This window comes from Cetorhinus maximus, chromosome 23, assembly GCF_964194155.1.
Source record: "Cetorhinus maximus chromosome 23, sCetMax3.hap1.1, whole genome shotgun sequence".
NCBI lineage: Eukaryota > Metazoa > Chordata > Chondrichthyes > Lamniformes > Cetorhinidae > Cetorhinus > Cetorhinus maximus.
In genome coordinates, this window is record NC_135901.1 from 21,728,374 (window position 1) to 21,756,373 (window position 28,000).

Here is a 28,000-nt window from a genome sequence, read left to right on the forward strand (position 1 = left end):
TTAACACTCCACACTGCTCTCTTGCCCACATGCCTGTCCTTGGCTTGCTGCATTGTTCCAGTGAAGCTCAACGCAAACTGGAGGAACAGCACCTCACCTTCCGACTAGGCACTTTACAGCCTTCCGGACTGAATATTGAGTTCAATAACTTTAGATCTTGAACTCCCTCTTCCATCCCCACCCCCTTTCCGTTTCTTCCCCCTCCCTTTTGTTTTTTCCAATAATTTATATAGATTTTTCTTTTCCCACCTATTTCCATTATTTTTAAATCTATACATTTTATGCCCTTTTAGTCTTATTTCACCCCACCCCCACTAGAGCTATATGTACCTTGCTTGTCCTGCTATCCATTCTTAATTAGCACATTCTTTTAGATAATATCACCACCTTCAACACCTCTTTGTTCTTTTGTCTGTGACATATTTTGGTTATCTCCTCCTATTACTGCTTGCTTGTCCCTTCAACCACCCCCTCCCCTTCTCCCCCTACCTCCCCTCCCCCCACCTTAAACCAGCTTATATTTCACCCCTCTCATATTTTTACTTTTTCTGTTGAAGGGTCATGAGGACTCGAAACATCAACTGTGCTCTTCTCTGCCAATGCTGCCAGACCTGCTGAGTTTTTCCAGGTATTTCTGTTTTTGTTATGGACAGACGCTTGTTTGTCGCATCTTCAGGTGGTGAGTATTAGACGACACAGTGGCGGTATTAGGGGCCGTGGGTGGGCGGGAAGGTTTCATAAACACCCATTGTAGGCGAGAAATTCCAACCAAGAGGCTACTGGCCCCGTGGTTACACCGAGCGGCAGCTATGGGCCCTTCCCCGGTTATGAAACCCGGGTTAACGGTCTCCACCTTTATCGGGGGCAAAGAGTAGCAGGATGCATGCGCAGCCGCCATCTTTCTAGGGGCAACTTGTAGCAGGGTGCATGCGCTGTCATCACTGTCTCTGGCTGCAGGAACATGTGAATGAGGAGCAGGAGCAGACCATTCGGCCCCTCCAGCCTGCTCCACCATTCAATAAGATCATGGCTGAACTGATTGTAACCTAAACCCTACATTCCTGCCTACCCCCGATAACCTTCCGCCCTCTTTGCTTGTCAGGAATCTATGTAGCTCTGCCTTAAACATTAAAGACTGCTTCCACCGCCTTTTGAGGAAGAGAGCTCCAAAGACTCACAACCGTCTGAGAGAAAAAAAACTCCTCATCAGTGACCCCTAGTTCTAGATTCTCCCACAAGAGGAAACATCCTCTCCACATCCACCCTGTCAAGGCCCCTGAGGATCTTGAACAAAAATGAAAATACCTGGAAAAACTCAGCAGGTCTGACAGCATCTGCGGAGGGGGATACAGTTGATGTTTTGAGTCCATATGACCCTTCATCAGACCCTCCCCTCTGGATCTTAAAGGTTTCAATCAAGTCGCCTCTTACTCTCCTAAACTTCAGTGGACACAAGCCTCGCCTGTCCAACCTTTCCTCTTAAGGCCAGCTGCCCATTCTTGGTATTAATCTGGTAAACCTTCCCTGAACTGCTTCTAATGCATTTATATCCTTCCTCAAATAAGTTGACAAATACTGTACACTACTCCAGATCTCTCATGAATGTCCTGTACAACTGAAGCATAACCTCCCTACTTTTATATTTGATTTCCCTCACAATAAACAGTAACATTCTGTTAGATTTCTTAATTACTTGCTTACCTGAGAGAATGTTGTGAATTTCTATCCTGGACTGACAGGGATGGATTTTGCAAACTCCCTTTCCAGGGGGTTAGATGGGAAGCATTTACACACAGCAAACTCAAATCGAGAGATATGTTTGTCATCTCTGATATAGGTCTTTAAAATTCTGATTGGGTTGGGCAGGTAGATGTGGACAGAATGTTTCCACTTGAAGGTATAACCAATACTGGGGGCCATGAATACACAATAGATATGAATAAATCCAAGAAGAACACAGGAGATATATGTTTCCTCAGACAGCTATGAAAATGTGGAACTCACTACTACTGGATGTGGTCGAGAAAAATAACAGATACTTTTAAAAGGAAACTAGACGAGAACATGGGAGAAAAGGAATTAGAAAGATGAGCTGAAAGCCTGAGATGGAGTTGGCAGAATGGGGGAGACTTGTGTGGACTAGAAACTCCAGTACAAACTGGATAGACTGAATGGCCTGTTTGTATCATGTGTATTCTATGTAAATCTTTGTAACTTACTTTACAGGATAATAGAGGAGGAGGATTTGCAGTCAGGAAAAGCAAACCAAACCTCACGTCTGACAGGGTCAATCAGTTCATTGGAATCTGAAGATTTGTACATCTGAAGGGATTTAATTGACTACCTCAGCTGGAAACTGGTGAGAGGCTGTTCACCTGCTCCTCCTGTGGGAAGGGATTGATACAGCTGGTAAACATGCTGACACGACAGCGAACTCACAATAGCGAGAGACCGTTCACTTGCTCCGTATGTGGGAAGAAATTCATGTGTTCATCCAACCTGCTGGCACACCAGCTCGATCACATTGATGAGGATCCTCTTCAATACTCTGACTGAGAAAAGCTTTGAAATCTCTGAGGAATTGGTCTAACACCAGCGAGTTCACACTGATGAGAGACCTTTCAGCTGCTCCCACTGTGGGAAGAAGTTCAGGCTGTCCTCCCGCCTCGCGGAGCACCAGCTCCTTCACACACACGAGAGGCCGTTCAGCTGCTCCCACTGTGGGGAGTCGTTCAGCGAGTCAGTGCATCTCACTGAGCACCAGCGAGTTCACACCAAGGACAGGCCGTTCAGCTGCTCCCAGTGTGGGAAGAGATTCGCTCAGTCCTCCCACTACACTGAGCACCAATTGGTTCACTCAGAAAAGAGACCTTTTAAATGTACTGAATGTGAGAAGACCTTCAAAAGAAGCATTAATTTGCTGAGACACTAGCGCATTCACACTGGGGAGAGGCCATTCCCCTGCTCCGTGTGTGGGAAGAGATTCACTCATTCAATTCACCTTCTGACACACAAGCATGTTCACACCGGGGAGAGGCCTTTCCTCTGCTCTGTGTGTGGGAAGACATTCACTCGATTTTCACACATGAGAGTATTCACACTGGAGAGAGGCCGTTCACCTCCTCCGCGTGTAGCAAGGGATTCGTTCAGCCAGCTGACTTGCTGAAGCACCAGTGGGTGCACACTGGGGAGAGGCCATTCACCTGCTCGGTGTATGGGAAGGGATTCACTCGATCCTGCTATCTGCTGAAGCACCAGCGAGTTCACACCGGAGAGAGGCCGTTCCTCTGTTCCATGTGTGGGAAGAGTTTCCCTCATTCGTCCCACCTTGTGATACACGAGCGTGTACGCACCGGGGAGAGGCCGTACCTTTGCCCCGTGTGCAAGAAGAGATTTACTTGTTTACAACACCTGCTGAGACATCGGACTGTTCACACCGGGAAGAGGGCGTTCAGCTGCCCTGTGTGTGGGAAGGGTTTCACTGAGTCATCCAGCCTCCAGAGACACCGACGCACTCACACTGAGGAGAGGCCGTTCACCTGTTCCATTTGTGGCAAGAGATTCGCTCAGTTGTCCTCCTACACTGAACACCAACGCATTCACTCTGATGAGAGACCTTTTCAATGTTCTGAATGCAGGAAGAGCTTTAAAAGAAGCAATGACCAGCTGAGGCACCAACGCACCCACACTGGGGAGAGGCCGTTCCTCTGCTCCGAGTGTGGGAAGGGATTCGCTCATTCATCCGGCCTGCTGAGGCACCAACGCACTCACAGCGGGAAGAGGCTGTTCACCTGCTCCGAGTGTGGGAAGGGATTCATTGATTCATCCCACCTGCTGAGACACCAGCAAGTTCACACTGGGGCAAAACCGATCATCTGCTGTGTGTGAGAAGCGATTTATTCAGTCTTACAGCCTGCTGAAACATAAGCGGCTTCACATGTTACCGACAAAGTTAGAATCGGTTGTTGCTGCTAAGAATCACGTCCAGGACTGAACCTTTTCTCCTTTCTAACTTTAGATTATTTCAGTTCTCAGACCTTCAGTTACTCTCATGGACAAGTCCCAGCTCCCCATACCTTCCAGAGTGTCTCTCTTAGCCTTGAGATCCAGGGAAGGTATCTGTAACATGCACTGGATCAGGAAACCCAAACTCAGTCTGTTAATCAGTTCAGCTACTGGACTTAGTGTGTATACCGTAGCATCTCAAAGAACTAAGAGCAAAGAAAAGTACAGCACAGGAACAGTCCCTTTGGCCCTCCAAGCCTGCGACGATCATATTGCCCGTCAACTAAAACATTTTGCACTTCCAGGGTCCGCATCCCTCTATTCCCATCCTCTTCATGTATTTGTCAAGCTGCCTCTTAAACACCACTATCGTACCTGCTTCGACCACCTCCTCTGGCAGTGAATTCCAGACACTCACTACCCTCTGTGTAAAAAACTTGCCCCGCACATCTCCTCTATAGTTTTCTCCTCACCTTAAATCTATGTCCCCTAGTAATTGATTCTTCCACCCTGGGAAAAAGCTTATGACTATCTACTCTGTCCATGCCACTCATAATTTTGTAAACTTCTATCAAGCCGCCCCTCAATATCCGTTGCTCTAGTGAGAACAATCGAAGTTTCTCTAACTTCTCCTCATAGCTAATAACCTCCAGACCAGGCAGCATCCTGGTAAACCTCCTCTGCACCCTCTGCAACGCCTCCATATCCTTCTGGTAATGTGGCAACCAACGTGTGACTAGAGCATCACATCTGTAAACCTGGTTTAAATTGAAATCCACTCAGTAAATGTATTGGAGAGGAGCCTGCAGGCTGTTGAGACTCTGTTAGACTGTCAGCGTCCTCCCGTACTGCTCTGTATCTAACAGGAGCCTGCAGGCTGATGAGACTCTGTTAAACTTTCAGTGTGCTCCTGTACTGCTCTGCATTTTGCCTGTGATGGAAAATGACTGAACCTTTGTCCCAGTGGAACCTTTGCTGTTATGAAATGTGGGTGTATATTAATGAGCTTCATATCCTTGCTCATGTCTCCTGCAATTATGTAGAAAGGGGATGCGTAAAGAGCTGTTCTTTGTATGGAGATGTGAACCAAGGAAACGGTATCTGTGTGTGATAGTGACACAGCCTTGTACTCACACTCAGAACAATGCACAGATATCCTTGTGGTTATGGTTGGAGCAGGGCCAGATCATGGATGTAGTGAACAAGTTAAATATAAATATCTCGAGTGTAGCTGCAGCTTGTTAAATCACAGCTGGGGAGAAGGGAGCTCTGAATCCACTGTATTATCTCTTTTTCTGGATCGGGTAACTATGTTTTTTGAATATAATGGTATTTTATTCAAAAAATATATTCACAGCTCAAAGGCTGAATTGTAACTTACATCAAAAAAATTCATAAAATTTAAAATATAGACTAAATAATCAAGTTAAAAACATGGAAACTTGACAATCATGTAATGATAAAAATAGAAAAATTCAGCAGGTAACAGGGAAGTGGTGAACATGATATTAAAAGAAGGAATATTGAATTAAAATTATATTAAAATTACAGACCAATACACCATTCCTATATTACAGGCTCTGAAGTATATAAATGATGACATTTATAAGTACTTCATTGAGGACCGGAACCATGTAAGGAATTACTCTGTCTGTATGATTGCAGTGCTGTTAATAAAGTCAGGAAAAGACAATCTGTTGTTGTGAGCTTGATTATCTAGTGTCTGTAACCACAAGATTCAACATTTAGAGTCAACAAGATGAACAAGGAAACACATCACAGCCCAATACTCCAGCTCAATATTCACAGGAGAAAGTCTCTTGTCTAACATCTCAAGCGGACAGAACAGAGAAAGATCCCAACTGTAAGAAACCCTTGAATCATTTGTAAATATCTTTCAAATGCTGACAGATTCCAACCGTCAGTTTCCATTACATTGAAGTCAGTGGAAGGTGAGAGGGTGGTTAAAGGTTCCATATATAAACACAACTTGGTGTTGTCATTGCTTTACATTGGTAGAATCAGGAGTGTCACACAAAACATTTTAAATCCTCATATCATAATTACCATCATTTTCAGGCTTGAAACTTAAACCTGTTTCACATTCAGTCAGGAACAGATCACAGTTTTACACCAATCTCTGATTTAACAGCACGTTTTCAGCATTCACCGTTGTTCTTCCTGACTCTAAACACAGTTGCAAAGGAGCCTTCTGTTCTGTGTCTAGGAGCTCTGAACATTGGAAGAGTGCGGCTGGGCCACATTTCTTACACACCTCAGGATTAACCTGCAAGTTCTGTCCTGGATGTAACGAACAACAGCAATAACAGAATCCAACTCCTGCTGTCAGTTGTGAACTCGCTGGTGTCTCACCAGGTGGGATGACTGAGTGAATCCCTTCCCACACACAGAGCAGGGGAATGGCTTCTCCCCAGTGTGAATTTGCTGATGTTTCAGAAGATGGTATGACTGAGTGAATCCCTTCCCACATGTGGAGCAAGTGAACGGCCTCTCCCCAGTGTGAACTCGCTGGTGTGTCATTAGGTCAGATGACTGAGTGAATCCCTTCCCACACCTGGAGCAGGTGAATGGCCTCTCCCCAGTGTGAACTCGCTGGTGTATCAGAAGGTGGCACGACTGAGTGAATCCCTTCCCACACCCAGAGCAGGTGAATGGCCTCTCCCCAGTGTGAACTCGCCGGTGTGTCAGAAGGTGAGATGACCGAGTGAATCCCTTCCCACACTCGGAGCAGGTGAATGGCCACTCCCCAGTGTGAACTCGCTGGTGTGTTCGCAGATACTTCTTGCTTTTAAAGCTCTTCTCACAGTCAGAACATTTAAAAGGTCTCTGATCACTGTGTACAATTTGATGTTCAGTAAGACGGGATGACTGAGTGAATCCCTTCCCACAGACAGAACAGGTGAATGGAGTCTTCCCAGTGTGAACTTGCTCATGCGCCAGCAGATCAGATGAGTAAGCAAATGCCTTCCCGCACACACACCTGAACGGTCGTTCCCCGGTGTGAACTCGCTGGTGTGTCAACATACTGGATAACTGAGTGAATCCCTTCCCACATAGAGAGCAGGCAAACGGTTTCTCCCCAGTGTGACTGCGTCGATGAGTTTCCAGCTTTGATGGGGAAATGAATCCCTTCCCACAGTCTCCACATTTCCATGGTTTCTCAGCAGTCCTGGTGTCCTTGTGTATCTCCAGGTTGGACGATCAGTTGAAGCCTCGTCCTCACACAACACCTGTACAGTTTCTTCCTGCTGCGAATGGTGATGTTTTTCAGGCTGTGTAACTGGTTAAAGCTCTTTCCACAGCCAGTTCACTGGAACACTCTCACTTGGGTGTGTGAATGTCTCGGTTCTTTTCCCCCTGTAAAAGGAGTTTACCAGAGTTATCATTGTAAATACAGGATAAAAATTCAGAACAGAAAATTCTAGTTTCCTCTTTCATTCCCCCAAATCTATAAATCTCCATCCCACACACTCCTCTCCCGCTCTGCTCATTGTTCCAGATTCAGTGTCCAGTCTCCTACTTATTCTTTTCTCCTCCCCAGATTCTCTCTCCTCTTGTCCTTAAACTGGTGACTCAGACTGTGGATCAATTCCAGTCCTTCACTCTAATTCCACCAAATACTTTGGGTCAAAACAGCAAATTATCTTTCATGTCTCTATTAGTAATTTTAAATAAACACATATAACCACCTTTTCCCAATTGGGCCTTTGGTTCAGGTGGATGCCGAAGAGAAGCCGGAAGCGACATAGAGATTCCGGACCAATAGGAAGAGAGGGGGCGTAACTGGAGGACCTCGTGAGAACAGCTTGTCCTCCAACCAATCGGAGTGAATCAGGGGTGGGGTCTTATCCTCGCGGCATGAGCCTCGCGCAGGCGCGGTGCAGGGCACTGAGTGGAGCGTGCGCAGTGCGGGTGCTGGAGCAGGATGCAGGCGGTGCTGTGGCATCTACGGGGAGAGAGTTGAAGAGGAACAGAGCCAGTAGGTGGACTGAAAGGCTTCACAAGTATCTTTTGTACGTCTCAGGATCCGAATAAGAATCTAGAGGTTCCGCATTTTGACCAAATGCAGCAATAGCTGTGGGGCTTCCGATGACAGCCCCGGGGTAACGGCCGCCATCTTGACATCAGGAAAGTGCAGCATGGCGCATGCGCGGTCATCCCTATCCCCGTCAGCAGGAGAGAATATAATGAATTTCTATCCTGGACTGACAGGGATGGATTTTGGAAACTCCTTTTACAAGGGATTAAATGGGAAAAGATTTCAGGTATCAGTGTGATTGGAATAGCACCGAGATATTCAAAATCCTGGTCAGATCACACCTGGAGAATTGTGTGAGAGTTCTGCACACCACAGCTTAAAAGGACATGCTGTGTAGGCCTTGGAGGAAGTGCAGATTTACCTTAATGACATAAAAGCAAAACACTGGGGATGCTAAGTTTGGAATGAAAATAGAAATTCTTGAAAAACTCGGCAGGTCTGGCGGCATACGTGGTGAGAGAAACAGAGTTAACGTTTTAAATCCAATATGACTGTTCTCCAGTTCCAGCATTTTCTGTTTTATTTACCTTACCTGAACCCGGACTCTAAGGGTTAAATTAGGATGAGTTACATAAATCAGTTATTACGGCACAGAAAGGCCATTCCTCCCATCAAGTCCATGCTGGCTCTCTACAGAGCAATCCAGTCAGCCTCATTTTCCCTTCTCTATACTTAAACCCGACATGTTTATTTCCCTCAAGTGTGTGTCTCGGTTCCTTTCTAAAATCATTGATGAACTCTGCTTCCACCACCCTCATTGGTAACGAGTGCTAAGTATTCCCACTCACTGTGAAAAAAATATTCTCCCCGATATCTCCCTTGTATCCCTTGCCAAAACCTTAAATGTGCTCCCTAATCCATGTACCGTCACCTAATGGAAACAGCTTTTCCCTTGTACATTTCATCCAAATCTGTCAAAATCTTGTGCACCTCTATCAAATCTCCTCTCAGCTCCTTGGTCCAAGGAGAAACCCAGCTTCTCCAAACTAACCTCGTAGCTAAATTCCATTTTCCCTGGAACCATCCTGGTAAATATACCGTGCATCCTCTCATTGAGCCTCATATCCTCCTTAAGGTGTGGTGAACAGAACTGGACACAAGAATCTTCTTCTGACCTAACCGGAGCTTTATAAAGGTTCAGCATATTTTCCCTACTTTTGTACTCAATGTCTCTATTTATGAAGCCCAAAATCCCATATATTTTCCTAACTGCTCTCTCAGTCTGGCCTGCCACCTTCAAAGATCTGTGTACGTCAACTCCCAGGTCTCTCTGTCCCTGCACACTCTTTAGAACTGTACCATGAAATGTATATTGCCTCTCCCTATTCCTTCTACCAGAATTCATCACCTCATTGTGAGTTCTGAAGAAGAATCATATTGAACTCAAAATGTTAACTCTGTTTCTCTCTCCACAGATTCTGCCAGACCTGCTGAGTTTTTCCAGCACTTTCTCTTTTTACCTCATTTGAAGGTTATATTCCCTGGAATTTAGAAGATTAAGAAGTGATTTGATCAAAGCTTCCAGGATGTTAATTGGAACTGGTAGGGGAGATAGAGAGAAATGACTCCCACTGTTGGGGAATCTAGGACGAGGGGACGTAGTTTGAAAGTTGTGTCATTTTCAGGAGTGAATTTGGAAACACTTCTCCATGTAAGCTCGGTAGAAATTAGGAGCTCTACTCATCAAATGGCAGTTCATGCCAGGTTAATGTTAATTTAAAACCTGACACTGATGAATCATTGCTAACCAAAGGTATTAAGGGACATGGGGCAAAGTGTCACCGATCAGCCATCATCTCATTTCATGGTGGAACAGGCTCGAGGAGCTAAATGGCCAAATCTTAGAATCGTAGAAACTTACAGCACAGGAGGAGACCATTCAACCCTTTGTGCTTGTGCTGTCTCTTTGAAAGTGCAGTCATGTTTAGACCAACACACCCACTTTCTGTTTGTAACCCTGTAAGTTCCTCATTCCCAAATCCCTGTCAACTTCCTTTTAAAATTCCTTATAGGATCAGATTCCAGCACCTTTTCAGGTCAAGACTTCCAGATCCTGACAACCCTCTGTCAGTGTAGAAATGCTGAATCCGATATTGAGTTTGGAAGGTTGTTAAGTGCCAGATTGAAAGATGAGCTGCTGTTCCTCAAGCTCCCATTGGAACAGTTCAGGAGGCCAAGGGCAGAAAGGTCAGAGTGGGAGTGGGGCAGAGAATTAAAATGACAAGTGACTGGAAACTCAGGGTCAAGCTCACAGACTGAGCAGAGGTTGTTCGATAAAGTGATCACCCAATCTGTGTTTGATCTTCCCAATGTAGAGCAGACCACATGGTCAGCACTGAATACAGAAATTAAATCGAAAGAAATACAAGTAAGTCACTGTTTGGTTTCATGGTTCAAAATCTTTGGAACAGCCTGAAGAAAGATTCTTTATTTGAAGAGTAAAGATTGCAAAGTCAAGCAAACTGATCATCAGAATATTAAATTCTGAATATTAAATTCTATTCCAGTTATAAGGATTTTTAATATCAATAGAAATGAACCCCATGTGTCCGAATGAACACGGTTCAGTCCTGGATGTGATTAATCCAGCAGAGTCCAAGCCCTGCAGTCACTGATGAACCGGCTGGTGTTTCAGCAGTTCAGATGATCAATTAAATCACTTCTCACACATGGAGAAGGTGAACGGTCTCTGCCCAGTGTGAACTCAGTGTTGTCTGTATTGGACATGATGGTTTTCCCATGTACCAGCTGCCCTTGTCTTTCTGGTTGGTGGGGTTTGTGGGTTTGGGAAATTCTGTTAAAATTCTGCTTGAGGTGCAGATGGATGAAGTCCATCTCCTTTTCCCCTCTTCCAACTCTCTCTCTCTCTGTCTCTCACTCTCTCCTACCATAAAGGTCAGAGGCTTGTGTAGGCCCAGACTGGGTGGCAGGTTCCCTTCCCTGAAGGACATTAGTGAACCTGTTGGATTTTTAGGACAATCCAATACTTTGATGGTCACTTTTTCTTGTTTTAAATTCATTTTACAGGATATCGGAAAGGGAGGATTTGGAAGTGGGAATCTCAAACCAAGCATCAGATCAAGGCCTGACAGAGACACTCAAATCATCAGGACCTGAATACCATTGGATTTTGAACATGGAAGGAAAAAGCACCATTCATAGTGAGGAGAAACTGTACACGTGTTCTGTGTGTGGACGAAGATTCAGCCAATCATCTGGCCTTTCGAAACACAAGTGCAGTCACGACCGGGTGAATCGTTGGAAATGTGGGGACTGTGGGAAAGGATTTAATTACCCGTCTGAGCTGGAAATTCATCGGCGCAGTCACACCGGGGAGAGGCCATTCACCTGTCCTGACTGTGGGAAGGGATTCACTTGTTCATCGATCCTGCTGACACATCAGCGCATTCACGCTGGAGAGAGAGCATTCACTTGCTCTGAGTATGAGAAGGGATTCATTCAGTCATCCCACCTGCTGACACACCATGTAGTTCACACTGGGGAGAGACCATTCACCTGCTCCAAGTTTGGGAAGGGATTCACGTGTTCATCTCACCTACTGACACACCAGCGCAGTCACACTGGTGAGCGGCCATTCACCTGCTCTAAATGTGGGAAGAGATTCACTCAGTCATCTGCCCTGCTGAAACATCAGCGAGTTCACAATGGGGAGAAGTTGTTCACTTGCTCTGAGTGTGGAAAGGGTTTCACTCAGTCATCCAACCTGCTGACACACTGGCGGGTTCACAATGGGGAGAGGCCGTTCACCTGCTCCAGGTGTGGGAAGGGATTCACTCAGTCATCCACGCTGCTGAGACACCAGCAAGTTCACAAGTAACTAGAGTGTTGGAATTTTGCGACTGAACCATGTTCATTGGGATCTGTTTCTGCTGATGTTAATGAATTCCAGCCCAGTTATAGAACATAAGAAATAGGAACAGGAGTAGACCATTCGGCCCCTCGAGCCTGCTCCACCATTCAATAAGATCATGGCTGATCTTCTTGTGTTTTGATTTCCACATTCCCATCTAACCCTGATAACCTTTGATTCCCACCTTTGATTCCCATATTATGGATAAAAGTCAAATAAATTAGCTTTGTGTAAAACACGCAATGTGTTGAGTCTTTTAAATGTTTCCAACACAAGTTAGTTTATTTTGAAGGGCTCTCCCACTCCCCTATCTCCTCAGTTCTCACCTCCAACAACAAGTGTGAGGAGCTCGTGGAGCTTTTCTGTCACTAAGATTGAGACAGTCCAATCAGCTGCCTCTGCTGCTTCCCTCCCTTCCACTAGCCCACTGGGACAAACTGTCTCTTACGTTCTCCTGTCCTGGGCCTGAACTCACAACTTTCTCTAGTTTCCCTGTGACCTCCCCTCAGGCAGGTTTCCTTTGGCAGAGTTGGATGATTAGACAATCAGTTGAAGCCTCGTCCACAGACAAAGCACAGAGCCCAGAGTGAGACTGGGGTGGGGGGAGGTGTAAGAGTTGTGGGAGCTAGGGAGGGGCAGGAGACGGTTAAGAGTTGTGAGAATGCAGGGGGTTGAGTTGTTTGAGCTGGGGAGGGGGGTGTGGAGCAGTCATTTTTTCAATGGTCTTTACGATGGAGGCAGTGATGGGGCCTCAGACCTCATTCTCTGGACACATGCATAATCACAAGAAAAGAAACACTCGTAATGGAGCCTCGAACCCGATGGCAGGACTGTCCCAGCTGAGTCTCCACTCCACAGCTGCTATTGCTGCCCCAGAGGACATGACAGCAACTCCTCAGCCCGCAACCTCACCAGGGATCATGACCCACAGTTTGGGAACCCCTGCTGTAAGGTCTTGTCAACATTGTTTGTTTGCGTTTTCTGTCTGCAAATCCTCTCCCTCTCCTATCCTGCAAAAGGAAAGGTTGGACAGGCTAGGCTTGTATCTTCTGGAGTTTAGAAGAGTAAGAGGCAACTTGATGGAAACATATAAGATCCTGAAGAGTCTTGACAGGGTCGTTGTGGAGAGGATGTTTCCTCTTGTGGGAGAATCTAGAAGTAGGGGTCACAGTTTAAAAATAAGGGGTTGCCCATTGAAAACAGAGATGGAGAGATTATAAAGAGAAAAGGTTAGTCTTTTGGAACTCTCTTCCTCAAAAGGCAGTGGAAACAGAGTCTTTGAATATTTGTTAAGGCAGAGGTAGATTAATTCTTGGAACTCTCTTCCTCAAAAGGCAGTGGAAACAGAGTCTTTGAATATTTTTTAAGGCAGAGGTAGATTAATTCTTGGTAAACAAGAGAGTGAAAGGTGATTGGGGTAGGTGGGAAAGTGGAGATGAGGTTACAATCAGATCAATCATGATCTTATTGAATGGTGGAGTAGGCTTGGGGGGCCGAGTGGCCTCACTCCTGCTCCTAATTTGTATGTTTGTCCAACAACAAGTTTGAGAAGCTCATGGAGCTTCTTTGTCACTAAGATTGAGATAATCTGATCAGCTGCCTCTGCTGCTTCCCTCCTTCCACTAACACACCAGGCTGAACTGCCTCTAATTTCCATCCTTGCCCGAGACCTGAACTCACGTCTTTCTTTAGTTTTTCTCCCATCTCCCCTCCTGCCCTCTCAGGGCTCATCTTCTCCATGAATCCCACCTTCTGCTCCATCGACCCTATTCCCACTAAACTGCTGATCAGCCAACTTCCCCATGTTCACTGACTTTATTAATGGTTCGCTCTCTCAGGTACTGTCCTGCTCTCCTTCAAATTTGCCATCATCATCCCCTCCTCAAAAAACAAACCCTTGACTCCCCCATCCTTTCACTGACCCACCTGCAGGCTCTCTTTCCTCTCCAATGACCTTGAACCAAAGTCCCAAATCCATGCCCACCTATCCTGGACATCCATGTCTGAATCCCTCCAATCAGGTTTCTGCCCCTGTCACAGTGCTGAAACAGTTCTTATCAAAGTCACAAATTACATCCTATGTGACTGTGAGAAAGATAAACTTTCCCTTCTTGACTTGTCTGCAGCCTTTGACAAGGTTGACCACATCATTCTGCTCCATCACCTCTCCACTGTTGTCCAGCTGGGAGGGGCTGCTCTCTCCTGACTCAGGCTGTGGGTCAATCCCACTCCTTCACTCTAATTCTACCAGATAATGCAGCTCACAACAATAAATCATCTTTAATGTCTTTATTAGTAATTTTCAATGTTTGGAAAGAATCATCTTTTCCAATTGTGTCCAGTGGTTAGTTCAGTCAGAGCTTCCTTCTTCCCAGATCTGTTCCAACAAGCTGTGTCTATCTGAGTTACATTTATACAGACTCACTCACTCAGTAAGTGATTAGATCTCACTGAACTATGACACAAGCTGTGTCTATCTGAGCTACATTGATACAGACTCACTCACTCGGTAAGTGATCAGGTCTGAGATACAACAACAACTTATATTTATATTGAGCTTTTAACATAATTAGACATCCCAAGGCGTTTTACAGGAGCATAAGGACATATTAGGTCAGATGACCAAAGCTTGGTCAAAGAGGTCGGTTATAAGGAGTGTCTTAAAGGAGGAAAGTGAAGTAGAAAGGTGGAGAGGTTTAGGGAGGAAATTCCAAAGCTTAGGGTCCAGGCAGCTGAAGGCGCGGCCAGCAATGGTGGAGAGATTAAAATCGGGGATGAAGGACATCAGATAATGGTGCTCCATGTATGTGGGCCATATAGCCCAGGCCTCAAGGCCCAAATCTGAACTTTGCAACATTGTTTGACCGTCCCTAGTCTCAAAGAAAAGCAATTCCCCGTATGAACAGCTTGTAAGATCTTTGTTTATTGATACCATAAGGAGTTAGGACCAGTTGAGTCCTCCTGTGTTGGGGATTGATTTTAACAGATTTTAAATCCTCTGGATTTCAGTGTTACAACAGCAACATTTTAATAAAAAGAAAACATATATATAAATCCTGGAAAACTAAAAGAACAAAAATGGGGAATTACACAGCAGCTCAATCATTTCAAAGTGATAAATGAGTGGTCACTGTTTCAGGGGGACTCCTTCAGAATGAACACTTCCCAACAGCAGCACCAACCCCCCCTCCCCCTCCCTGTTCACTGAACATTCCTTCACCCACTCATCCACCCATTGCACATCCACCCAATGGCTCCCAGCCCAGACTAACATCCAGCATGAACCCAGTGAGAGGGTGAGCTGGCCCTCGGGATGTCAGAATGGACAAGAGCTGGAAGTGGTTCCAATCAATACATTTTCTGTGTCATTATTTAAAAAGGGAATTAATATTTTATCAAACGCCCCTGTGCACACTTGGTGAATTACAATTTCCAGCCCAGACCCTTCCTATTGCTTCTACGTGGTGCATCCTGTGTGGTTTCAGCAGAGGGAGAGATAGGCTGCTCACATCCCTGCTCTCACTGCCGAGAGGCTTGTGGTCTCCGTCTTCAGAGCCTCTCAGGGTCCTGGCAAAGACTGGTCCACCTGTATCTGTGCAGGGGCAGATTCAGCTGGTGGGAGAGGGGACAGCATGTCGGGAGATGGGGGCAGCATGTTGGGTACTGCCTGGAGGTTCAGGAGTAATGGGTGAGAACTGGGAACACTTTGATCGGAGTTCCCACTTCCGTGTCTCCTTTGTCCATCATCCCTCTCCTGGACCATAGTCACATCATTCCTCCCACTCTGCTGCAGACCAGTTTGGTGGAGGTCAGTGACGTGTTGTAAGGTCACAGATACAGTGTCTGTCATCCTGTTTAAGGCAGTAGACATCTCCTGCACGGCCGTGGTCATGACCTGCATGGGCCCATTTCAGAGCTGTGCTTGAAGCTCCTTGGAGGCAGCCACTCTCTCCATGACAGACAGTCTCTGGAACCTCCTCCAGCCCTACAATCCTTCAAGTTCCCTGCGCCTCTCCAATTCTGACCCTTTCCCCACACTCCCACCTACTTCACTCCACCATTGGTGGCTGTGCTTTCAGCTGCCAAGGTCCCGAGCTCTGGATTTCTCTCCCTAAACCTCTCACCTCCTTAAAATCTATCTCCATGACCAAGTTTTTGATCACTTGATCATGCAGAGATGGTGGCGTGGTGGTTGATTCACTGGACTAGTAACCCAGAGGCCCAAGCAAATGATCTGGGGTCCCGGGTTCAAATCCCACCATGGCAGATGGTGGAATAAATCTGGAATTGAAAAGCTAGTGACCAAGAATTTATCATCGATTGTTGTCCTTTAGGGAAGGTGATCTACCTCCTTACCTGGTCTGGCCTACCTGTGATTTAAGACCCACAGCAATGTGGTTGACTCTTAACTGTCCTCTGAAATGCAAGCTACTATGTTCAAGGGCAATCAGGGATGGGCAATAAATGCTGGCCCTGCCAGCGATACCCACATCATATGAAGGAATAATAAAAATTCTAAAGCACTTGGGACATTGTTAAAGGTTCTATATAAATGCAACACGATGTTGTTATTACCCTTCATTGGTAAACTCAGCAATGTCATGCCAACATTTTCAATAATTACCAAATTTTCAGGCTGGAAACTTAAACCTGCCATTTCACTTTCAGGAACAAATCACAATTTACACTAATCCCTGATTTGACAGCACATTTCCAGCATTCACCGTTGTTCTTCCTGACTCTAAACCCAGTCGTAAAGGAGCCTCCTAAGCTTTGAACCATGGAACACACGTTTATTAAACGTCAGTATAACTCACATGTTCAGACCTGGATGTGAGTAACAGCAGCAATAAGACTCCAACTCCTGCAGTCAGTTGTGAATTTGCTGGTGTCTCACAAGGTCGGATAGCTGAATGAATCCCTTTTCACATTCAGAGCAGGTGAATGGCTTCTCCCCAGTGTGAACTCGCTGGTGTCTCAGCAGGTGGGATGACTGAGCAAAGCTGTTCCTAAACACAGAGCAGGTGAACGGCCTCTCCCCAGTGTGAATTCGCTTGTGTACCAGAAGGTCGGATGGCTGGGCAAATCCCTTTCCACACACGGAGCAGGTGAACGGTCTCTCCCCAGTGTGAATTCGCTAATGTCTCAGAAGGTGGGATGACTGAGTAAATCCCTTCCCACATGTGTAGCAGGTGAACAGCCTCTCTCCAGTGTGAACTTGCTGGTGTGACAGAAGGTGTGATGACTGAATCTCTTTCCGCACTCAGAGCAGAGGAACGGCCTCTCCCCAGTGTGACCAAGCTGGTGTGCTGCCAGATTCTTCTTGTTTTTAAAGCTCTTCTCACATTCAGAACATTTAAAAGGTCTTTGATTACTGTGTACACGTTGGTGGTCAGTGAGGTGGGATGACTGAGTGAAGCTCTTCCCACGCACAGTGCAGGTGAATGGTCTCTCCTCAGTGTGACTGCGTCAATGAGTTTCCAGCTTTGGGTAATTCAATCCCTTCCCACAGTCCCCACATTCCCATAGTTTCTCCATGGTGCCAGAGTCCTTGTGTTTCTCCAGGTTAGACGATCAGCTGAAGATCAGTCCACACACAGAACTGTGAATGGGGTGATTTTTTTTCAGACTCTGTGATGACTTAAAGATCTTCCCACAGTCAGTTCACTGGAACACTCTCACACGGGTGTGTGTCTGTCTCGGTGCTTTTCCAGTCGCACTGATGTTTGAAATATTTTCCCACAAACAGAACAAACATTTCTGTTTACACATTCGAAAGCTGATGATATTCAGGTCCTGATAAATTGAGCGAGTATCAGATGTTGACGTGATGTGTTTGGTTTGACTTTCCTGTCTGGAACACCTCCCCATCTAATACTCTGTAAAAGGAGTTGACAAAATTCATCTCTGTAAGTGCAGGACAGAAATTCAGAACAATCAATTCCAGTTTCTATGGAACATTTTTTCCTCTCTTGTTCCCCCAAAGCTGTAAATCTCCATCCCACACACTCTCCCTCCTCCCTGGGCTCAAATCCAAACCCATTGCATCACCTCCATCAATTCCTTACTCCACTCCCAGTTTTCTCCCTCCCTCCACTCTGACTGTGTGCAGTTCTTCAGCTCCTGTGGGCAGAATGAGGATAAAATCAATGAGTCAATGATTTGCCCTTCAGGGACCCTGAAGCCCTGTCCACTCTCTGTTCTTGCCCCACAAATTACCAGCTTCATTCAGCTGAATTTTACAGCTTTCCTTCGTATATTTGTGAATTATCTCTCACTCCCTTTTCTTGTTTTAAATTCATTTCACAGCCGATTAGAAAGGGATGATTTGCAGGTGAGAAACTCAAACCAAACAACACATAAAAATCTGATAGAGTCCCTCGAGTCCTCAGGAGCTGAATATCATCAGACTTCGAACATGGACAATAGGAGGGGATTCAGTTAACAATCTGAGCTGGAAACCCATCAATGTCGTCACACAGGAGAGAGGCCATTCATCTACTCTGTGTGGGAAAGGATTCACTTGGTCATCCAATCTCTGTACACACCAATGCGTCTGTGCTGGGGAGAGGCCGTTGACCTGTTCTGAATGTGGGAAGGGATTCACTCAGTCATCCCATCTGCTGACAAACCAGTGTGTGTGTACTGGGGAGAGGCCATTGACCTGCTCCGTGTGCAGGAAGGGATTTAAACAATCAGCCAACCTGCTGCCAGTAACCAGTGAGTTCATTCTGCTGTTATTGCTGCTGTTAATCACATCCAGGACTGAACCATGTTCATTCTGACAGCTGGGGCTTCGTTCTGCTGATTTTACTCATTCTTACAGCCGGGCAGGTGTTTATATTCTGGCAGCTTACCCATGGTCAGAGAGGAATTAAAAATTTGGGTCAGAGCCCCTGTGATCTCCTCCCTTGCCTCCCTCAGCAGTCTGGGACACAAATCCTCCGGACCTGGAGATTTGTCCACTTATAAGCCTGCCAACATCTCCAATACCTTGTCACTTCCTATATCTATTTGCTCAAGTACCTCACAGTCTCTCTCCCCAAGTTCGATACCTTCATCCTCATTCTCTTGGGTGAAGACGGATGTGAAAATCTTTTCACATGAAATCTTTTCCCAGACAGAACAGATAAACTTGTTCCTTTGCACATTCAAAGGTCGATGATATTCAGTTCCAGTTGAATTGACTGAACTTTGATGCAATGCTTCGCATTTGCTGTGTGTAAATCCTCCCCTTCTGATCCCCTGTAAAAGGAACATTCTCTCCTGCTGACAGGGACAGGGATGACTGCGCATGCACCCTGCTGCACATTGCCCCCCGATAAAGATGGCGGTCCGAAAGACCGGCCTGATGCCGAGAGAACAACTGCCGGCCCTCTTGGTGCAAATACGGGAACAGTAGTTTCTTACCAGGACTTAAAGGTCTGCGCCAGGTGTTTATGAAGTATCTCCGCCCATCAACGCATTAGCAGACCGCTCCATTCCTCTCCTGCACTCGGCTGTTTCTTTCACCCGTTGCGAATGCGACACGGCCTCCTGGCGCCCAACGCAAACTGGAGGAACAGCACCTCATCTTCCGACTAGGCACTTTACAGCCTTTCGGGCTGAATATTGAATTCAACAACTTTAGCTCTTAAACTCCCCCTCCCCCCCATCGTTTCTTCCCCCTTCCCCCCTTTTTTTCAATAATTTATATAGATTCTTCTTTTCCCACCTATTTCCATTATTTTTAAATCTACAACTAATACTTTATTAGTCTTTCCACCCCACCCCCACTAGAGCTGTACCTTGAGTATCCTGCCATCCATTCTTAATTAGCATTTTTCTTAGATAATATCACCACCTTCAACACCTCTTTAATCCTTTTGCCTGTGACATCTTTTGATTATCTGCTCCTATCACTGCTTGCTTATCCCTACAACCACCCCACCCTCAACTTCTCTCTCCCCCCCGCCCCCCACCTTAGACCAGCTTATATTTCACCTCTCTCCTAACTATACTTCAGTTCTGCCGAAGGGTCATGATGACTCGAAACGTCAACTATTTTCTTCTCCACCGATGCTGCCAGACCTGCTGAGTTTTTCCAGGTAATTCTGTTTTTATTTTGGATTTCCAGCATCCGCAGTAGCTTTTAGCTTTTTGTTTTTATCCCTGTGTTTCATTGACTGCCGCCTCTCTTCAAGAAATGCCCTCCCTGAAGAAGTACTGCTCTGTTCTCCGACAGGATTTCCGCCTGTCTCTTCTGCCCTGTTCACCTTCATTGCTTTCCATTTCTCTCCTGGTGTTTGACAAGGTGTTTACTAAAACCCGCTTTCACAGCCATATTTCCTTTCTCAGTGACTGTCTCCATCTCCGACTCACCCCACGTGGATTTCAACTGAAATTCCATCCCTCTTGTTTCGAACCCACCCAGGATTACAGGTATCTCCGGGACATAAAACGTTTCTCGGACTGCTGTTCCCGTCGCATTCTGAGATCCACACTCAGTGCCATGCGCCGCCATATGAACACACTCGACCTCTCCCTCCAGCAGCACCGCCGGACCCTTTTTCAAAGCTGCGCGTGCCCCCGGTTTCATTTTATTCTTTGCCTCATCTGTCGCCTCAACAAGAAACTTTTTCTCTTTCTCTCAAGTGCTAAGGAACGCAAGCTCCAACAACTCATCGACACCAACACCCATCTGGGACCCTCCACCCCTGCTTGTCCCTCCGTCCCCACCCCATCTTCCAATCCCAGCCCCAGCCTCGTATTCACTATACCCCCTGACCTTCCCCTCTCCGATGCTGAACGTTCAGTGCTCAGCAAAGGACTTAGTTTCATACCCTTACGCCCTCATCTCAATGAATTTCGGGCTCGGCATGATGCTGAACTCTTCTTCCGCTGTCTTCGTCTCCGTGCTCACTTCTTTGGGCAGGAGTCCTCTCCCCGTCCGACGGATCCATTTACCCACCTCTAATATTCTCCCTCCACCTGGACCCCTCCCTCTGGATTCTTACCTTCTCTTGATCTTTTCGTTGAGAACTGTCGGCGTGACATTAGTCGTCTCAATTTCTCTGCTGCTCTCACCCATTCTAATCTGTCTCTCTCTGAACTTACTGCACTCCGTTCTCTCAGGTCCAACCCCAACATTGTCATCAAACCCGCTGACAAGGGTGGTGCTGTTGTTGTCTGGCGCACTGACCTCTACCTTGTGGAGGCTGAGCGTCAACTCGCAGACACTTCCTCCTACCTCTCCCTGGACCATGACCCCACCACGGAACATCAAGCCATTGTTTCCAGGACTGTCACAGACCTCATCTCCTCTGGTGATCTTCCTCCCACAGCTTCCAACCTGATAGTCGCCCAACCTCGGACGGCCCGCTTCTACCTCCTACCCAAAATCCACATACGGAACTGTCCTGGCAGACCAATCGTGTCATCCTGTTCCTGCCCCATGGAACTCATTTCTCGTTATCTTGACTCCCTTCTCTCTCCCCTTGTCCAGTCCCTTCCCACCTACATCCGTGATTCCTCTGACACCTTACGTCACATCAACAATTTCCAGTTCCCTGGCCCCAACTGCTTCCTCTTCACCATGGATGTCCAATCCTTCTACACCTCCATCCCCCACCAGGATGGTCTGAGTGCCCTTAGCTTCTTCCTTGAAAAGAAGCCCGAACAATCCCCATCCACCACTACTCTCCTCCGTCTGGCTGAACTTGTACTCACACTGAACAATTTCTCCTTTAACTCCTCTCACTTCCTCCAAATAAAAGGTGTGGCTATGGGTACCCGCATGGGCCCCAGCTATGCCTGTCTCTTTATGGGGTATGTGGAACATTCCTTGTTCCAGTCCTACTCCGGCCCCCTCCCACAACTTTCTCCGGTACATCGATGATTACTTCAGTGCTGCTTCATGCTCTCGTCGGGACCTGGAAAAATTTATTAATTTTGCTTCCAATCTCCACCCCTCCATCATTTTCACATGGTCCATCTCTGACACTTCTCTTCCCTTCCTTGACCTCTCTGTCTCAATTTCTGATGATAGACTGTCCACCAATATCCATTACAAGCCTACCGACTCCCACAGCTACCTCGACTACAGCTCCTCACACCCCGCTTCCTGTAAGGACTCCATCCCATTCTCTCAGTTCCTTCGCCTCCGTCGCATCTGTTCTGATGACGCTACCTTCAAAAACAGCTCCTCTGACATGTCCTCCTTCTTCCTTAACCAAGGTTTTCCACCCACGGTCGTTGACAGGGCCCTCAACTGTGTCCGGCCCATATCCCGCGCATCCGCCCTCACGCCTTCTCCTCCCTCCCAGAAACATGATAGGGTCCCCCTTGTCCTCACTTATCACCCCACCAGCCTCCGCATTCAAAGGATCATCCTCCGCCATTTCCGCCAACTCCAGCATGATGCCACCACCAAGCACATCTTCCCTTCAGCCCCCCGGCAGCATTCCGTAGGGATCGTTCCCTCCAGGACACCCTGGTCCATTCCTCCATCACCCCCTACTCCTCAACCCCCACCTATGGCACCTCCCCATGCCCACGCAGAAGATGCAACACCTGCCTCTTAACTTCCTCTCTCCTCAACGTCCAAGGGCCCAAACACTCCTTTCAAGTGAAGCAGCATTTCACTTGCATTTCCCCTAACTTAGTCTACTGCATTCGTTGCTCCCAATGCGGTCTCCTCTACATTGGAGAGACCAAACGCAAACTGGGCGACCGCTTTGCAGAACACCTGCGGTCTGTCCACAAGAAAGACCCAAACCTCCCTGTCGCTTGCCATTTTAACACTCCATCCTGTTCTCTTGCCCACATGTCTGTCCTTGGCTTGCTGCATTGTTCCAGTGAAGCCCAATGCAAACTGGAGGAACAGCACCTCATCTTCCGACTAGGCACTTTACAGCCTTCCGGGCTGAATATTGAATTCAACAACTTTAGATCTTAAACTCCCCCTCCCCCCATCCCGTTTCTTCCCCCCCCTTTTTTTTCAATAATTTATATAGATTCTTCTTTTCCCACCTATTTCCATTATTTTTAAATCTACAACTAATACTTTATTAGTCTTTCCACCCCACCCCCACTAGAGCTGTACCTTGAGTATCCTGCCATCCATTCTTAATTAGCACTTTTCTTAGATAATATCACCACCTTCAACACCTCTTTGATCCTTTTGTCTGTGGCATCTTTTGATTATCTGCTCCTATCACTGCTTGCTTATCCCTACAACCACCCCACCCTCAACTTCTCTCTCCCCCCGCCCCCCCACCTTAGACCAGCTTATATTTCACCTCTCTCCTAATTATACTTCAATTCTGCCGAAGGGTCATGATGACTCGAAACATCAACTGTTTTTTTCTCCACCGATGCTGCCAGACCTGCTGAGTTTTTCCAGGTAATTCTGTTTTTGTTTTGGATTTCCAGCATCCGCAGTAGCTTTTAGCTTTTTGTTTTTATCTCCTGGCGCCTCCGTCGAACTCCAGCACTCGCACTGCGCATGCTCTAGGCACAGCCCGGTACTGCGCCTGCGCAGATGTGCTTGCAGTGAGGACAAGGCAGTCTGTCCTGCGGAGAATGCTGGGTAATACCTCTGCCATCGGATCGCCCACTTTGTGAGGAAAGCTCAGTTCCAGAGGGCCAAGATATAACATCAATAATCAAGTGATGCACATTTGATGTTTGTGGCTATGTTTCGAATTTGGTGCTCAAAACACTGCTAAAAGTAAAAAGAATACACCTGTTTTGCCAACATAAATCAGTTGCTCTGATAAATGGTCTGGTACATTGAGCAGCACCAGAACCATTGCAAAACAGCAGATCATCTGGCTCAGTGTTTGCCGTGCCTTTGTAGACCTGCTGGTAATATAGCCTGAATGATAATTGTGTATTTCATATATGTTACATCACAACATTTAGTCAATTTCCTTGCAGCCGATTGCTTTGTCAGAAAATATATTCCAGCAACCTTAATAACCAGTTCCAAAGAAGAATCACATGGACTTGAAACTGTTATGAACAATGTATAATTTAAAGTTGAATATATATGTGTACACATATATATACACAAATGGTTCAGTTTCATTAAGGTTGCTGTCAGCCTTGATGTCTGGGAGTCTGAACGTTCAGGTCTTTTGGGTTTGTTTGTATATGTACATTTTGAATGAGGTGTTACAAGCCCTGAGGTGAAAGAGATGGGTCAAATGGGGTTAAAAGTTTTGTGAGTCAGGGCAAAAAATACAAAGTAGAGAAAAAAAACTTTCCTGTTGCCTTGCAACAGTGATCCAGGGACAGACACAAAGAAAGACAGGAGTTGGGAGGAAGATAGTTCCGTGCGTGTCAGAGAGAAGGGACAGGAATTTTAAGTCCTCTGATAAGAAAACTTTTAAGGACATCAGCACCAGTAATTGACTGAATAGTCAGTTATAGAATTCAGAAAAATCATCAGTTTAGCTGAGGTGCTACTGGAAGACTGAGTTTAAGGTGTCTTGGGGAGAGATACAAGTTCAGTGAAAAACATTGAGTGAATGCTCAGGAATTTACCAGAAGAAAACAGTTTACAACTGTGCCAGTCCCAAGCAAGAAGCCCTCATGTCAAGCTAGTGGTGACTCTTTGCTGGTTTATGTGTCAGTAAAGATATTGCTGGAGTAAAGCAATAGTGTAACTTTGAAGCATTTTCTTGTGTTTGTATTGAGATCTTTCCAACCTTTTTTTCTGGCGTGATATAGTTTATTTTTCTTGTTTAATAAATATTTTATCCTTTGTGTTAAAAGTTAATCAGCGGAGTCGTGTGAATTTGTTCAGCAACTTGCCTCCACGGTTTCTGAAAAAGAAGTAAGGATCTATCAAGCCAGCTTTCACCCTGGGATCTGACTTGTCCAGTACTAACATGAGCTGGGATCATAGCAAAACATAAACTGTTTCTCTCGCTCCACAGATGCTGCCAGACCTGCTGAGCTTTTCCAGCACTTTCCATCTTTATTTTTAATAACTAATGTTTCTTTTATCAAGTGAACTTTGTCAACGCTACATGAAAAATGGAGCGGTCTGAGATAATAGAGATAAGAAATAGATAAATAACAGATGGGCAGTACTGAAGATGAGTAAGTCACCCTGTGCAGATGGAATGCATTCCTGGTTGCTGGTAAATACTGGGGAGGCAATTAGTCACAAGTTTCCGAAACACCTTATATATCCGGGTGAACATAGTGGACTGGAAGACAATAAATATTATACCCTTGCTCAAAAAGGGGAGATGGATAAACCTGGTAATTAATGCTGGTCCAAAAATCCAGGAAAACATTAACACCCACATTACCAAGTATAGACTGAAAAAGAAGAGCCAGCATGGGTTTATTAAGGGCAAATCATTTTTAACTAACCGGACTGACTTTTTTTGATGGTGGGTTAACATAGAGAGTGGGATGAGGAAAGTGCAGTAGATGTTGTGTATAGGGACTTTCAAAATGCAATTGGTAAAATTGGAGGTCATGGGATAAAGGCAGAAAAGGGTCAGCAGCAAGATACAAAATTGAATCAGGGTTACAAATGAGAGAGTTGTGGTGAATGGCTGTTCTTCTTACTGGAGGGAGGTATAAAGTGGTTGTCCACAGGGTTCAGTACTGCTGCTTTTTATGTACATTAAGGCTTGTAATTGGGGGTACAGGGCACAATTTTGAAATTTTCAGCTGACAAAACTTGAAAGTGTAGCTAAATCAGTGAAGAAAATAAGATTAGATTTTAATAGGACACAGACACAGCTGCGGGAATGGACAGACTCATGACAGATGACATTCAGTGCAGCGAGGTGTGAGGTGATACATTTTGTCACGAAGAATGAGAAGGCACAATACATACCCACTTCAGGCAAGACAGGGAAGGAGGTAAAAGAGGAGGGGGTATGGAAATCAGGCAGAAGGACTTGATATACTTAAATAAATTAGCATAGAAAGGGAGGAGGTTCTATGTGGTCTGGCAGGCTTAAAAGTAGATAAATCTCCAGGCCCAAATGAAAGGTATCCCAGGCTGATGTGTGAGGCAAGGGAGGAGATAGCAGGGGCTCTGGCAATAATTTTCAATACCTCTCTGGCCACAGGAGAGGTGCCAGAGGACTGGAGGACAGCCAATGTGTTACCGTTATTCAAGAAGGGAGGGAGGTATAAACCAGGGAACTACAGGCCAGTCAGTCTAACCTCAGTGGTGGGAAAACTATTGGAAGCAATTCTGAGGGACAGAATTAATCCACACTTGGAGAGGCAGGCATTAATCAAGGACATTCAGCATAGTTTTGTTAAGGGGAGTCATGTCTGACCAATTTAATTGAATTTTTTGAAGAGGTGACTAGGTGTGTAGATGAGGTCAATGCATTTGACATAGTCTGCTTGGACTTCAGCAAGGCGATTGATCAGGTCCGCATGGGAGACTGATAACAAAGGTAAGAGCTCATGGGATCCAAGGCAATTTGGCAAATTGGTTCCAGAATTGGCTGAGTGGCAGGAAGCAGAGGGTGATAGTCAAGGGGTGTTTTTATGCCTGGATACCTGTGGAGTTCCACAGGGATCGATGTTGGGTCTGTTGCTGCTTGTGTTATATATATAAACGATTTAGACTCGAATGTAGGAGGGTTTATCAGTAAGTTCACGGATGACATGAAAATTGGTGGGGTGGTAAATAGTGAGGAGGATAGCCTTAGGTTACAGGAGCATACAGACGGGCTGATCAGTGGCAAATGAAATTTTATCCGGATAAGTGTGAGGTGATGCACTTGGGCAGGACAAACAAGGCACAGGAATACACGATGAAAGGTAGGACCCTGGGAAGTACCGAGGATCAGAGGGACCTTGGTGTGCATGTCCACCGGTCCCTTTAGGTAGCGGGACAGGTAGATAAGTTGGTTAAGAAGGTATATGGGATACTTGCCTTTATTAGCCGAGGCATAGAATATAAGAGCAGGGAGGTTATGCTGGAACTGTATAAAACGCTGGTTAGGCCACAGCTAGAGTATTGCATGCAGTTCTGGAATCCACATTATAGGAAGGATGTGATTGCATTAGAGAGAGCGCAGAGGAGATTTACCAGGATGTTGCCTGGGATGGAGAATTTTAGTTATGAGGAGAGATTAGATAGACTGGGGTTATTTTCACAGGAGCAGAGGAGATTGAAGGGGGACATGATTGAGGTGTATAAAATTATGAGGGGCATAGATAGGGTAAACAGGAAGGAACTTTTCCCCTTGGTGAAGGGATCAATAACCATGGGGCATAGATTTAAGGTAAGGGGCAGGAGGTGTGGAGGGAATATGAGGGAGAATTTTTTCACTCAGAGAGTGATGGGAATCTGGAACTCACTGCCTGAAAGGGTAGTAAAGGCAGAAACCCTCATAACATTTAAGAAGTATTTGGATGTGCACTTACGATGCCATGGCATACGAGGCTATGGGCCTAGTGCTGGAAAATGGGATGAGAATAGTTAGGTGCTTGTTTGACCGGCACAGACTCGATGGGCCCAAGGACCTTTTTCTGTGCTGTAGACCTCTATGACTCTATGACATAATAAATAGGACAATTTTAAGGGTGTTTATGCAGAAATATTTGAAGCTGGCAGGACAGGTTAAGAAAGCAGCTAATAAAGCGTATGCGATCCTCAGCTTTATATATAGAGACATTGAAAACAAAAGCCAGGAAATTATGCTGAACCGATGTAATTCACTAGTTCAGTACCAGCTGCAGTATTGTGTCCCATTCAGAGTGCCACACTTTAGGGAGGATGTGAAAGCTTTGGAGACGGTATGAAAGAGACTTACTTGAATGATTGCAGGTTGATGGATCACCACCGGTCTATGGATAGTCTGGAGAAGCTGGTGATGTTTTCCTTGGAACATATATGTCTAAGAGGAGGTTTGAGAGGGGTCTCATGGACAAGATGAGCTTGGACAGTGCATTACGGGAGCTGGGAGAGAAACTGGAGAAAGATGAGAGTTCAGGGCTCAGACGAGGAGAAACTCTCGAGATAGTTTGGTTCAGTGGGATGGTGGAAGGGAGGGTCATGGCAGAGTCAACTGATTGGGTAGTCTCAATCT

The 28,000-nt window shown here is 45.9% G+C and overlaps 4 protein-coding genes and 1 pseudogene across 11 annotated transcripts in view; 3 read left to right on the top strand and 2 right to left on the bottom strand.

The window, feature by feature from the left end:
- LOC144697102 (uncharacterized) overlaps positions 1-28,000 on the top strand; it is a 377,962-nt gene that overhangs the window by 110,162 nt on the left and 239,800 nt on the right. The gene's annotated exons all lie outside the window — the stretch shown is intronic.
- The window catches only part of LOC144697340 (uncharacterized), a 316,254-nt gene that overhangs the window by 68,028 nt on the left and 220,226 nt on the right, over positions 1-28,000 (bottom strand). The gene's annotated exons all lie outside the window — the stretch shown is intronic.
- On the top strand, positions 646-5,698 carry LOC144696933 (uncharacterized; annotated as a pseudogene). The gene is made up of 2 exons (XR_013580282.1): positions 646-679; positions 2,227-5,698. The product of XR_013580282.1 is annotated as an uncharacterized LOC144696933 (transcript).
- Positions 5,319-27,990, bottom strand: LOC144697191 (uncharacterized). Of its 4 annotated transcripts, none has more exons than XM_078569069.1 (2): positions 27,725-27,990; positions 5,319-7,383 (listed from the first exon to the last, which is right to left on the bottom strand). In XM_078569069.1, exon 2 carries the CDS (start codon positions 7,048-7,050, stop codon positions 6,352-6,354), a length of 699 nt encoding a protein of 232 aa, XP_078425195.1. In that variant the 5' UTR covers positions 7,051-7,383; positions 27,725-27,990; the 3' UTR covers positions 5,319-6,351. The 4 variants fall into 4 exon arrangements, with proteins under 4 accessions (XP_078425195.1, XP_078425194.1, XP_078425196.1 ...); XM_078569068.1 differs by lacking the exon at positions 27,725-27,990 and adding an exon at positions 19,347-19,474; XM_078569070.1 differs by lacking the exon at positions 27,725-27,990 and adding an exon at positions 8,087-8,149 and having other exon boundaries at positions 5,319-7,374.
- Positions 7,885-12,414, top strand: LOC144697056 (uncharacterized). 4 transcript variants are annotated; one of them, XM_078568840.1, is made up of 2 exons: positions 7,885-8,039; positions 11,093-12,414. In XM_078568840.1, exons 1-2 carry the CDS (start codon positions 7,885-7,887, stop codon positions 11,901-11,903), a joined length of 966 nt encoding a protein of 321 aa, XP_078424966.1. In that variant the 3' UTR covers positions 11,904-12,414. The 4 variants fall into 4 exon arrangements, with proteins under 4 accessions (XP_078424966.1, XP_078424967.1, XP_078424969.1 ...); XM_078568841.1 differs by lacking the exon at positions 7,885-8,039 and adding an exon at positions 8,186-8,291; XM_078568843.1 differs by lacking the exon at positions 7,885-8,039 and adding an exon at positions 9,110-9,200.

Bases quoted from the DNA above. Each gene is read 5' to 3' on its own strand.
- LOC144697191 (XM_078569069.1), bottom strand. From the start codon at position 7,050: ATGTTGACACACCAGCGAGTTCACACCGGGGAACGACCGTTCAGGTGT.
- LOC144697056 (XM_078568840.1), top strand. From the start codon at position 7,885: ATGAGCCTCGCGCAGGCGCGGTGCAGGGCACTGAGTGGAGCGTGCGCA. The intron at 8,040-11,092 runs GTACGTCTCAGG...TTCATTTTACAG, and splicing joins AGGCTTCACAAGTATCTTTT to GATATCGGAAAGGGAGGATT.